This window comes from Stegostoma tigrinum, chromosome 17, assembly GCF_030684315.1.
Source record: "Stegostoma tigrinum isolate sSteTig4 chromosome 17, sSteTig4.hap1, whole genome shotgun sequence".
NCBI classification, from domain to species: domain Eukaryota; kingdom Metazoa; phylum Chordata; class Chondrichthyes; order Orectolobiformes; family Stegostomatidae; genus Stegostoma; species Stegostoma tigrinum.
Window position 1 is genome coordinate 1247545 of NC_081370.1, and position 13851 is coordinate 1261395.

Genomic DNA, 13851 nt, shown 5'->3' on the forward strand with positions numbered 1-13851 from the left:
CCTGCCTCCACCTTATCTATTCCCTTCATAATCTTATATGTTTCTATAAGATCTCCCCTCATTCTTCTGAATTCCAATGAGTATAATCCCAGCCTACTCAGTCTCCCCTCACAATCCAACCCTCTCAACTCTGGAATCGACCGAGTGAATCTCCTTTGCACCCGCTCCAGAACTGGTTTCTACTCTTATCAAGTAAGGAGACCAAAACTGCACGCTGTACTTCAGGTGTGGCCTCACCAGGACCCTGTACAGCTGCAGCATAGCCTCCCTGTTCTTAAACTCCATCCCTCGAGCAATGGCAGACAAAATTCCATTTGCCTTTTTAATCGCCTGCTGCACCTGTAATCCTACTTTTAGTGATTCATGCACAACGACATCCAAGTCCCTCTGCACAGCAGCGTGCTGCAATTTTTTTAACCATTTAAAACATAGTCCATTTTGCTGTTATTCCCAACAAAATGGATAACCTCACACTTATCAACATTGTACTCCATCTGCCAGACCTTTGCCCACTCACTTAGACTATCTGTATCCCTCTGCAGACTTTGTGTCTTCTGTACACTTTGCTCTACCACTCACCTTAGTGTCATCTGCAAATTTTGACACACCACACTTTGTACCCAACTCTAAATCATCTGTGTAAATTGTAAACAATTGAGGCCCCAGCACTGATCCCTGAGGCACACCACTAGCCACTGACCGCCAACCTGAAAAGCACCCATTTACCCTGACTGTTTGCTTTCTATTGGTCAACCAATCCTCTATCCATGCCAATACATTACCTGTAATACCATGCAAGTTTATCTTATGTAGCAGCCTTTGGTGTGGCACCTTGTCAAATGCCTTCTGGAAATCCAGATACACCACATCCACAGGTTCCGTATTGTCCACCTCGCAAGTAGTGTCCTCAAAGAATTCCACTGAATTAGTTAAACATGACCTACCCTTCATGAACACATGCTGGGTGTTTCCAATGGGACAGTTTATATCCAGATGTCTTGCTATTTCTTCCTTAACGATAGATTCAAGCATTTTCCCCCCTACTGAAGTTAGAATAGATTGAAAACAAAGGGTTAGTGAATAGATTGAAAGCAAAGGGTTAGTTCTAAAAATTGGAAATTACTGCTGTTTCATTGTTCTCATTTACAGAATTGTTCAAACTCACCTCTCAATCAAATCCATTCAGGCGCAAATTATGAATGAAAATTGGATCTCCCTGTTTAAATCGGTTGTATAACTTCATAGCTAATGCATCATTTTACAAAATACAGTGATAAACAGGGTCTAACACTATCATTTAAAAGGTTCTTTATCCCAGACATTGTTGCACAGGGGATTGACAGCTGTATACGTGACAAAGGTAGAAGATACTCCAGAGGTTTGGTTAATGTCATAGCCTTGGTAGTGAAGCAGAAATGGAAAATGTCTGACATTTGACAACTCTGAGCCAATTGTACCCTAGAATGCATCTTTTTGATAACTTAATCTGTTTCCTGTTAGCAACGCTGACGCTAATATTAACAGCCTCTCTTATAACTCACAAGTAACTGCAGATTCATACCATTGTCATCAGTAATGTTTATTCATTTGCTTATCTCCAAGATTTGAAACACAAGACCAAAATTAGAAATATTGCAGCAGGTATAAAGCTGTTTTATTCTATTTGATTGCAGTATCTGTGTCCGTTCTACGCCTGTAAGGAATGTTTTTAAACAGTAGATCCGAAATGATGAAATATTGTGTATCTACAAGTTCATTAACAATTTTGACGTTTTGTCCAAAGAAAAGTATTCTGGTCTGCTCTTATTGCAGCTGCTGACTGTTTCAACTCTCAGCTCCATAGATGTGTTCCCTTGACTGAAAAGGAAAAAGGCAGTACATGTGATTCACAATTGAAGCCTGTGTTCAATCTAATCCAGTGCTGGTCTGTGAGATTTCATTAGTCACTCAGTCATAACATTGCACTTCTTGTTCTCACCCTGTAACAACCAGGTGTATGTAGTCACATTCAAGCTTCTGTGATCAAGCTGGCCTCTGCTTGAAGGGTTGCCTGTGCCAGCAGCTCAGAGGGTCAGCCACCCTTGCGTTTTCCCATGGGAATCAATTCACCTCGTTTGAATGAGAGATGAAAGATGTTTGAGGCGGAAAGCCCTCTCGTGGGTTCAGCTGCTGAAGATTCAGTGTTGTGTGTGCTTTGCTGAAACTGACCTGGAGAACGGACCCGACATGCTAATGCTGGACCCTTCTACTCCTGCACCCAAATGTATAATAGCTGTACCAATGTGTGCTCTCACTCAGACTGTCTACTTTCACCCACACAAATTTTCCCCTTTCTCTGCTCACCTGTTGCTGAAACCCTCATCCTTTGGTATCTCTAGACATGGTTATTCCAGTATACTTCTGGCCTGTCTCTCACATTTTCGCCCTCCATGGACTTTGAGACAATCCAAACTTTGCTGCCTAAATCTTAATGCGCTCCAAGTCCTGTTCGCTTTTCGCTCATGTGCCTGCTGACCTGTGTCAGCTCCTGGCCAAGCAATGCCTTTTATGTGAAAAAGGCCCATCCTCGATTTCAAATATGCTTTCTGACTTTGCTCCACCCTATTCCTGTGCTTTTCTCCAGCCCTCAAAAACCTCCTCGATATCTGCTGTCATCTAATTTTAGCTCGTGGAGCACCTTCAGCTGGTAATTACCCCACCATTGGTCACCAAACCTTCAGTTGCTTAGGCCCAGAGCCCTGGAATTCCCTCCATCCGCTACTCTGTGTCTCTACCTAGTTTGTTTGCTGCCATGAAATGTGCTGAATTTGCAGATATGTTTTTCTTGAAGTTGGTAGCTGTGGTCGGGAAATCGAGTGGAGGAATAGAAGATGCTATCATTATGAACAGTTTGTCAACTGGATAATTTAATACTGAACAGTTATATTTCATAAAGATTTATATCACAAAACTAATATGAATTAGTTGAAATACAACGACTGCATTGAGCTAGAAAAGTAACTGCTTAGCCATGACTTCACATTTTCTATGGACTGGTGTTTATGGAGATGGCTATGTGTGTATCAATGTGTCTCAGTTGTTTAAGAAAAATCTTAGTTGCTAACTTATACCTGTTAACTTGTGTCAGCTTAAATACTGTGGTGTCAGTGAAATTCATGCTTTCCTTTTAAGTATAATGCAGTAATGATAATCATTGAGGATATTGTTATTTTGTTTTCAAATTCTGCACCACTGAGATTCCAAATACCCCTTAGGCCAACACAAAGACAGAATGTAATATTCTTACATGACTGCATCGCCCAATGGAATGTGTTAGAATGATGAAAAGTGAGAAATCTGATGCATAGGGTAACGTAACTTTTTCAACAACCACTAACCCCCTACTTCCTTTTCAAATGATGTCAATACCATAGGGTGGAAATTCAGTCACCTTTCGCACACATCGGAGCCTCCCTTTATCGCCAGAAAGTACTTTTGAAATGCACTTGCTGTTGTAGATATTTTCTTATCAATTTATTCAGAGAAGTTATTACACACTTCTGCATCAGGTGGATGTGAACACGGGCCTCCTGTCTCAGACCTAGGGACACTACCACTGTACCACACAAGAGCCCCTTCTATCCACTGTTTCAACAGAGGGAAACAAAAGGTCTGAAGCCAGTTTACATGTAGCAAAGCTTCACAAACTGCAGTGATGGAGTAATGACTAGATGAGTCGCTTTACCAGAAGGCAAATAGTTAATAGTTATAATCAGTCAGTTTTCTTTTCTACTTGCTTCTGAAATAAAACCCAATCTGCAAATTCGCCAAATAGAGAATTTTTGCTAAGTTTTAATAAGCAGCCTAAAGGATTCAAGATAAGGAAAACAGTCATATTGCTGTGTTTGTTTGTTTTGGCTCATGGCCTGTTTTGAAGTGATTTTTCTAAATTATGTGGATTTGGCTGGGTTAGTTTCACAGGTGTAGCATGTTGTATCGAAATGACTGCTTGATGAACAACAAATTGCTCGCGAGCTTGAGCTGTAAGCTACAAGAGCACATCTTGTTTGGACCTTTTCTCAAGCCTGATGAATGAGTTGCCTGCATGATTAAAAACCAGGTATTCAGGGATGTCACAACTTGCACAAGGCCCAGCTGTGAATTGGGCCTATGGACACTACATGGCATCATGGAGCTCCAGCTCTCAAACATGGTGAGATTGTTGTAAAGCTAGGCTCACACAGTATGCATCTGCACTTCGCTGACAATCCAAGTTTAAACCTACAGCTTGCGACACCTTAATAGTGTGCCAATGGGACATGGTGGTACAGCCATAGCACAGCTTGTAATTTCACAATGGTTCATATTTAGGAGTGCATTACTGCCTATAATGCAGCTACAGGGTGAAGCAGAAAATATTAGCTTGCAGGTACAGCAAGCGACGAAGAAGGCAAATCGAATTTGCTCAGGGTTTGAGGGTTTAAAAGCAATAAAATCTTGTTACAGTTGTAGAGGATTTTAGTGAAGCTGCACCCGGAGTACTGGGTGCAGTCTTGCCCCGCTCCCCCCAACATTGAAGAATGAATGTACTGGCATTGGTGGCTGTTCCAAAGAGACTCATTCCTAGGATGATTGAGTTGAAGGCTAAAGGAGTTTAGAAGAATGAAGAGTGATCTTATTGAACCAAACAAGTTGGGGGGGGGGGGGGGGGGGTCGCGACCTTGACAGGGCAGATGTTGAGATGTGGGGGAGTGTTGAACTTTTGAACATAATTACAGAATAAGGAGACATTCATTTGTGACTGCGATGTGAAGGAATTTCTTTTAGTGGTTAGTGATTTGTCTGGATTTCTATACCCTCAAGATTTATGGAGGCTAAACCACTAAAAGTATTAGATTTTTGAAATATCTGCGAGTTTAGGGTTATACTGGTTGTCATAAAAGAGGAGCTGAGGCCTGGGTCCGATCAGCCATGATCTTGTAGAATGGTGACACAGGCTTGAGGGGCTGAATGGTCTACTTGTGTGATGTGGGCAACACTGGCTAGGCCAACATTTGTTGCCCATCACAGGTTGCCCTTGAGAAGGTGGTGGTGAGCTGTCTTTTTAAACCATTGCAGCCCCCATGCTGTAGACTGACCCACAATGCCCTTAGAGTGGGAATTACAGGATATTGACCAGTGACAGTAAAGCAATGGTGCTGTATTTCTGAGTCAGGTTGGTGAGTAGCTTGGAGGGAAACTTGCAGCTGGTGGTGCCCCCATGTATCTGTTTCCCCTGTCTCTCTAGATAGAAGTGGTCATGGGTTTGGAAGGCATTATCTAAGGGTCCTTGATGAATTGATTTCTATTTCTTATCATCTTATTTCATGTATTATCAAAAATATGGCAATACTTATGTCTCGGAGAATATTTCAACCTGTAGCACAGCAATAGCTTGTGTCGAGAGCATGACAATAGCATATCACAGAATCCTTGCAGTGTGAATACAGGCTCTTTGGCCCAACAAGTCTACACTAACTTGAGTTCTGAGGCGGGGTCACCGGACCTGAAACATTAACTCTGTTTTCTCCTCCTCGGATGCTGCCAGACCTGCTGAGCTTTTCCAGCAACTTTGATTTAGTCCACACTAACCCTCAAAGCATCCTACCCCGACCCACCCCCCTAATCTACACCTCCTTGGACACTACGGTGTAATTTAGCACGGCCAATCCACCTAGCCTGCACACCTTTGGACTGTGGGAGGAAACCAGAGGAAAGTTGCATAGACACGGGGAGAATGTGCAAACTCCACACACAGTTGCCCGAGGGTGGAATTGAACCTGGGTCCCTGGCGCTGTGAGGCAGCAATGCTAACCATTGAGCCACCGTGCCGTGTGCCACCCTGTATGAGTTTAGGTGACAATGGTCACCATTAGATGTCAGCTTCTTTTTTTAATCAAGTTCAAATTTCACCATCTGACGTGACAGGATTCAAACCTGCATCCCCAGAACATTACCTGGATCTTTGGATTAACAGGTTAACAACAATACCACTTAGCCATCACCTCCCCAACAACAGGAAAACATTTTAACCTGTAATGTAACAAAACATTTAGGTGGAAGCATATTACAATTGCATAGAATGCACATAGGATTTTTCAATGAACATTATTTAATGCCACTGATTTTGTAATTCTGCCAGACAAGCTAGGCTCCTGTGTTCAAAGTGCGCACAAGTGTTCCAGGTTAGATAATGATGATAAAATTCCGATTCTGTGGAGAGAAATCAGAGTTAACGTTTCAGGTCCAGTGACCCTTCTTCAGAACCCTGGACCTGAAACGTTAACTCTGATTTCTCTTCGTAGATGCCACCTGACCTGCTGAGCACTTCCAGCAATTTCTGTTTTTGTTTCAGATTTCTAGCATCCCCAGTTCTGTTACTTTTTCATTCAAACTCTACTCAGTTGAAATCTGTACATACACTGAATTTTAGCGCATCAAAATTAAAATGCCTTCGGCACCTTTTTAACAAAGTTTTTGAATCTATTTAAGATTAGCAAGTTATTTTAAGGAAGCTGTTTTAATCAGGTTAAGGGTTATTAAAATAATAACTTCATAAGAACGCATTATCCAATACATTAACAGTACCATACAATGGAATTTCAACGCTTTACAGTGCTACAGAACAGTGTGAAACAAAGATTTTATTGTACTGTATATAGTAAGTCTTCCTTTCTTTGAGTTTGACTTTCCCATTGTAGGGATTCATTTTTGATGTGGTGATGGTAGCTCTGTGGGAAAAAAAATTGTAAGACTTATGGTTTTCATTTCATCTTGATAGCTCAATAAACTTTACAGCAAATGAAATATGTAGAAAACACAGCAGCTACAGCAACATGATAATGACCAACTAATCTCTTTTTAATGTTGATTCTTGGATAAACAATGCCTTGGACACTGGATAAATGTCCTGTTTTTTTTAAATAGTATCCTGAAGTTTTTTTTTTAACTTGCACCAGAGCAGGGCAGCTGGGGCCTCAGTTTATAATGTCTCAGCCGAAAGACAGCACCTCCAGTGCAACACACATCCAGTGTTCTGCCGGGGTGCCAACTTTGATTTTTGCACTCATTTCTTTGAGTGGGACTTGAACCAAGAGCCTTTTGTCACAGAGACGTGAATGCTACTGACTGAAAATTCTGCTCCTAGTCTTTGTATATTGAAAGGAATGTTATAGCATCACATTTTACAAATCATTCAAAGTACAATAACCGGAAGTACTTCGGTATTCTAATGACATTCACTTGGTCTGTAAGGATGCCTTCTCAGTAAAGTATCTGGATTTCTGAACGACTGATTTTAAAAAGAAAAGGGCCATGAAATTTCAGACTGGTTCTACTGATTTTCCCACAAAATTCTAGAGGCACCTCCTATGATTTTTTTGATGGGGATCAGTAGAATTTCACTTGGCCCTGTTTGTTTTGAAGGGCAAGCTGCTTGATGCACTAGTTTTATTTTCCCTTGCTTTTGTACCTCAGTAGCTCCCTTCTTACAATGATGTGTTTCTTCCTCTGTAGACGAGAGCATTCTTCACGCAGTAAAGAACAATGACGTGCAGCGGGTAAGTCTCATCTGCAGGCAAAACCCTGATGTGTAGTATAACCACTCCTATGTTTTATGGTCTTATTTGAAATGCCCATCAGCCATGATTAAATGGCGGTGTGGACTAGATGGGCCGAATGGCCTTACATCCACTCCTATGTCTTGTGGTCTTATGGTCTTATAACTGCATTATCCCTGTTGCTTAACAGTCTTAATGGTATGACTGGTCAAAACAGCATACAGTTGGGGACCAAATAACAGACTGATTAACAAGGTAATAAAATGTGATGTCAGAGGTCAAGTGACCGGATGGATTGCTAACTGGCTTCAAGGCAGAAAGCAGAGAATGGGAGTCAAGGGTAGTTATTCAGAGTGACAGATGGTGGGAAGTGGTGTTCCACAAGGATCAGTGCTGGGATCACTGATGTCCACAATTCACATTAATGATTGGGGATTTGGAATCAAAATCACAAATTTACTAATGATATCACAAGTAGGGACAAGAAAGCTTTATTGTCAATGTTGAAGAAGACTGCCACAAATTACAGCAAGACATTAATAAAGCTGTAGCAAGGGCAAATAATTGGAGTTCAATACGGATAAATGTGACGTAGTATATTTTGGTGGAAAGTATATTTTTGGATAGTACAAAATCATGTTTCAGACACCTGGACGATATGTAAAGATCCTTTCAAGAAGAATAGGGGCATTTGAAATATGGATGCTAAGATGTGTACTCGAAATTGCATATTCAGAATGTAAGACAAATGAAGAGGTGCTTGAAATTGCAAAACCAAAAACAAAGCTCTTTAAAAATTTGACATCTAGAAACAGAAGTGTCACTATTTTGGTCATTTGATCAGAGCTGAAGCTGCAAGAATCTCTTCTAGAGGGCAGAGTGTGGAAGATACAGGAAGAGGTGTCATCCTAAGTGTAGAGATAGTAGGAACTGCTGATGCTGGAAGAAGGGTCCCGACCTGAAACATCAAGCTTTCCTGCTCCTCTGCTGCTTCGCCTGCAGTGTTCATCTAACTTCACACCATGTTATCTCACCCTGAGTGTAGTTGGATGAGGGATGTCAGAAGAATTATGGATGAACTACTGGCTGTGTTTGGATGCTGCAAGAATGTGATGCATCATGACACCAGATCTATTGGCAAGAGTAGCTACAGGCAGCAGAGGGAAGAGACAAGTCCAGGTGAAGTAGAGGAACACAGACAAAAATATGCCAGTCATTAAAAGTTGCAACGTTAATTAGCAATGCTATTTTCAAAAAACAAGTTTCCAAACCACGTACTAGGCTTTATTTTGAGAGTAAGAGAGTTGCAATATTGGGAAGTTGTGCTCAGTCTGTATTGAAACTTGGTTAGATTGTGCTTCTAGTACTGTGTACAGTTCTGGTGGGCGCGGGTGTGGAGAGCTTTGAAATTATGGAAGATTTTGTTGAATTGGATACAGGAGGGAATGTTTCTTCTTGTAAGGAAGAGCATAATTAGAGGCTGTCAATATAAAATAATGACAAGAATTCAGTTAGGGAATTCAGAACAGAAAGCTTCAGCCAAAGAATAGTACTAATGTGGACTGCAACAGAGAGTGCTTCAAGCAAACAGTGTGGATGCGCTTAAGGGGAAATTAGACAAGCACAACAGGGAATAGAATCAACAGAGAGTAGATCATTACCTAGGAGTAAGCCATTCAGTCTGTTGTGTTTGATCCACTATTCCATTTGATTGTAGGTGATCACTGAACTCAATGTCATTTTCCTTCACTATCTCTATATTCTATGATGTCATTATTCTCCAGGAATATAGTGATTTCTATCTTGAATGTTCTCAACGATTGAACTAGCATATCTCTCTGGGGTATAGAATTCCAAAGATTCACCACCTACCAAGTGAAAAAATCCTTCCTAATCTCATTCTTCAATGGCCAATCACTTACTTTGAGATAATGTCCCCTGGTCCTAGACTTTGAAGTCTGGGAAAACATCAACTTCCATCCTGTTACATCAAGATCATCCTGATTCTTCAAAAAGGTAGGGAATAGAGGTCCAATCTCTTCATACTTTCACAGATGCCATTCCAGGGATTAATCTGGTGAATCTCCATTGTACTCCCTTTATGGCAAGTACATTCCACTCTTGCAGATATAATCCCCTTTTTGTTTAAACACAGTTCTCTAGCTCTGGTCTCACCAAGGCTCTATAAAACTGTAGCAAGACAACTTCTACTGAAATCCTCTCACAATGATGGCCAGCATTAAATTTGCTTCCCAATTGCTCCTGTACCTGCCTGCTAACTTCTCATAATCATCAACAAGGACACCAAGGTCCCTTTGGACATGTGTACTCCTCAACCGCTCACGATTTGAGAAAGATTCAACCTTTAAGTAATTTTTTTCAACCAATGAATCCAGCCCGTGTAACTTCACCAGCATTTGGCCTGACAAAACTTGACCTTGAGCCAAATAAAGAGACATAAAGAAACATTCTGAGGAAGGGTCACCGGACCTGAAACGTTAACTCTGATTTCTGTCCACAGATGCTGCCAGAACTCCTGAGCTTTTCCAGTAATTCCTGTTTTTTTGTGTCAAGAGACATTACGACAGGTTTACTTGAGATTTTAAGGGGCATCTTAAGGGGGGGGAAAACAGAGAAGGGTTGGAGTATCAGAGATAATGGGAACTGCAGATGCTGGAGATTCCAAGATAATAAAATGTGAGGCTGGATGAACACAGCAGGCCAAGCAGCATCTCAGGAGCACAAAAGCTGACGTTTCGGGCCTAGACCCTTCATCAGAGAGGGGGATGGGGGGAGGGAACTGGAATAAATAGGAAGAGAGGGGGAGGCGGACCGAAGATGGAGAGTAAAGAAGATAGGTGGAGAAGGTGTGGGTGGGGAGGTAGGGAGGGGATAGGTCAGTCCAGGGAAGACGGACAGGTCAAGGAGGTGGGATGAGGTTAGTAGGTAGCTGGGGGTGCGGCTTGGGGTGGGAGGAAGGGATGGGTGAGAGGAAGAACCGGTTAGGGAGGCAGAGACAGGTTGGACTGGTTTTGGGATGCAGTGGGTGGGGGGGAAGAGCTGGGCTGGTTGTGTGGTGCAGTGGGGGGAGGGGACGAACTGGGCTGGTTTAGGGATGCAGTAGGGGAAGGGGAGATTTTGAAACTGGTGAAGTCCACATTGATACCATATGGCTGCAGGGTTCCCAGGCGGAATATGAGTTGCTGTGATGACATTCCACATTAAGCAGAGGTTCACCTGCACATCTGCCAATTTGGTATACTGCATCCACTGTACCCGGTGCAGCTTTCTCTACATTGGGGAAACCAAGCGGAGGCTTGGGGACCGCTTTGCAGAACACCTCCGCTCAGTTCGCAACAAACAACTGCACCTCCCAGTCGCAAACCATTTCCACTCCCCCTCCCATTCTCTTGATGACATGTCCATCATGGGCCTCCTGCACTGCCACAATGATGCCACCCGAAGGTTGCAGGAACAGCAACTCATATTCCGCCTGGGAACCCTGCAGCCATATGGTATCAATGTGGACTTCACCAGTTTCAAAATCTCCCCTTCCCCCACTGCATCCCTAAACCAGCCCAGTTCATCCCCTCCCCCCACTGCACCACACAACCAGCCCAGCTCTTCCCCCCCCACCCACTGCATCCCAAAACCAGTCCAACCTGTCTCTGCCTCCCTAACCGGTTCTTCCTCTCACCCATCCCTTCCTCCCACCCCAAGCCGCACCCCCAGCTACCTACTAACCTCATCCCACCTCCTTGACCTGTCCGTCTTCCTTGGACTGACCTATCCCCTCCCTACCTCCCCACCCACACCTTCTCCACCTATCTTCTTTACTCTCCATCTTCGGTCCGCCTCCCCCTCTCTCCCTATTTATTCCAGTTCCCTCCCCCCATCCCCCTCACTGATGAAGGGTCTAGGCCCGAAACGTCAGCTTTTGTGCTCCTGAGATGCTGCTTGGCCTGCTGTGTTCATCCAGCCTCACATTTTATTATAAGGGTTGGAGTATTTTGGGTCAGAATTCTTAAGGCTGTAATCAATCAAGGCATCTTTCATAGGCAGTGGAAGTTGGAAGTACTCAAGAAGCCAACATTAGAGGAACCAAGGTGTCTTGGAGATTTGTAAGGCTGCAGGAGGTTACAGAGCAAGAGCTAGAACTGTGGGCTGTTAGAGACCAATTTAAAATGCTCAGATGGAGTTCCAGATTTCTGCTGTTCTTCACAAACTACATTTTTTTTGTGGTTTTATGTGGAAACATCTGTTCAACTCCTGAGAATAAATTAACTTACCAATTGATTTTGGCAAGGTACAACAGCGTCTCGAATGTTCCTCTGACTCGCCTGGACCACTTTCAGATGTCAAGGCCAACTCTCTCATTTGTGTTATAACACGTCCATAATATTTGGGAATACTTCCTCTGTGTGGGTGTTTATGTTATACAATTGGAGTCATTACTTCCCATAAGAAAGTCTAAGGGAAAAGAGTCAGTAATTTGTTAGCAGACTAGGTACGGTGCTGTTATGAACGATTCCAGCTTGACATGAGTCCTGAGGCAAAAAAGTAACAACACAGAACACAGACCTTGCTGTCCATGGTCACAAGAAGAAAGCTGCAGCATTCCTGTAATAGTGAAAGATAGTTTAACCCGAGAAAATGGCATTTGTATTTGCATATCACAAAGACTAATGAACACATTATCATTGTTACTTGCAAGCCCCTTTAAACATTCCCCTTGTAAGTAGGGACAGTTGTAGAAGTTTTCTTTTTCTTTATTACTGTTTTCTTTTGAAGAAACTGATGCTAGAGTTTTATTTTACATCAAATTAACAGTACAGATGATTTGCGCCAATGTTTGTCATCCACATGAACCTCTCTTCACCCTAATTCATTCAACTGTTTCATGTATCAAAATGTATTTCTTTTTGCCACAATCACACTCTAATTGCCTTTCACACTTGTGAATGCTGCAGACTAACATAATAAAGCCTTCAGGTAAACTGACAAAAGGCACAATCAGGACTGAAATTAAATCTAAAATTACAAGAGATCTTGATCATTTGGGTTAGTAGGCTGAGGAGTGGCAGTTTGAGTTTAATTTAGATAAATGAGAGGTATTGCATTTTGATAAAACAAACAAGGGCAGTACTCATACAATTAAAAGTAGGGCCTTGGTTAGTGTTATAAAGGAAAGAGACCTAGAGGTTCATTTACGCAATTCTTTGAAATTTGCATCACATGTTGACAGGTTGATTAAGAAGGCATTTAGCATGCTTGCCTTCATTGGTTAGATCTTTGAGTACAGGAGTTGTGATGTCAATGTTGAGAATGTACAGGATGTTGGTGAGGCCTCTTCTGGGTACTGTGTGCAGTTCAGTCACCCTGTTGTAGGAAGGATATTGTTTAAGCTAGAGAGTGCTCAGGAAAGATTTATCAGGATGCTGCTGGAAATGGAGGGTTTGAGTTATGAAGATCGGCTGGGACTTTTTTTACTGGAGTGTAGGAGGTTGAGAGGAAGACCTTATAGAGATTTATGAAATCAGGAAGGGTTTAGATAAGGTGAATGGCCCATCTGTTCCTGAGGATTGGGGATTTGAAGACGAGGGGGCAGACTTCTAAGTTGAGAAGAGAAAGATATAAAAAAAACATGAGGGGCAGCAAATGATTCATATGTGGAATGATCTTCCAAAGGAAGTGGTGGATGCAGGTACCATTACGACGTTTAAAAGACATTTGGATAAGTGCACAATAACACGTGTTTGGAGGGATATGAGCCAAGCACAGGCAGGTGTGACTAGTTTAGTTTGGGATTATGGTTGGCACAGACTGGTTGGACCAAACAGTTTGTTTCTGTGCTGTATGACTCAGTGACCAAGTAACATATGATGTCTGAACACCTTTTGGAAAGCTCATTTAACTAAAATATCTGGAATCATTTAAGACACTGACAAATTTATGAGGAGAAAAAATGGGGTTCTATGAAGCGATAAGTTGAACATTGTTAGTGGGCAATTCCATTCCTATGTTACCATATTAACTAGACTCCAGGACTAGACCCATGACTGTGTAGTACTTCGGGATATTCTAAAGTCACAGAAGTCACTATATAAATGCATTTTTTTCTTTTACTCACCTTTATCCTCCTCATGGTTTATAAATTTATATTTTCTTCAACATATCACATCACTCAATTGGATATCCTCTCATTCTTTTAAGCTTCAGAGAGTAGAGGCCTAAATTACACCATCTCTCTTCAACAGGGAAGGCTGTCCTCCCC

At 42.2% G+C, this 13851-nt stretch overlaps 1 protein-coding gene and 1 long non-coding RNA gene across 5 annotated transcripts in view; one reads left to right on the top strand and one right to left on the bottom strand.

Moving 5' to 3' along the window:
* dgkza (diacylglycerol kinase, zeta a) overlaps window positions 1–13851 on the top strand; it is a 616491-nt gene that overhangs the window by 569600 nt on the left and 33040 nt on the right. For all 3 annotated transcript variants that reach the window (XM_059651884.1, XM_059651885.1, XM_059651883.1), the window contains one exon: window positions 7534–7577. In XM_059651884.1, the coding sequence (XP_059507867.1) occupies window positions 7534–7577 (44 nt within the window). The remainder of the gene's footprint in view (window positions 1–7533; window positions 7578–13851) is intronic.
* The window catches only part of LOC125459184 (uncharacterized), a 28288-nt gene continuing 20735 nt past the window's right edge, over window positions 6299–13851 (bottom strand). Inside the window, exons 2-4 of one of the 2 annotated variants that reach the window (XR_007248980.2) lie at window positions 12159–12197; window positions 11867–12047; window positions 6299–6749 (exon numbers count right to left, since the gene is read on the bottom strand). This is a non-coding gene — a long non-coding RNA (uncharacterized LOC125459184). Of the gene's footprint in view, window positions 6750–11866; window positions 12198–13851 lie in introns of both variants that reach the window. The other variant, XR_009446824.1, reaches the window with a different exon arrangement.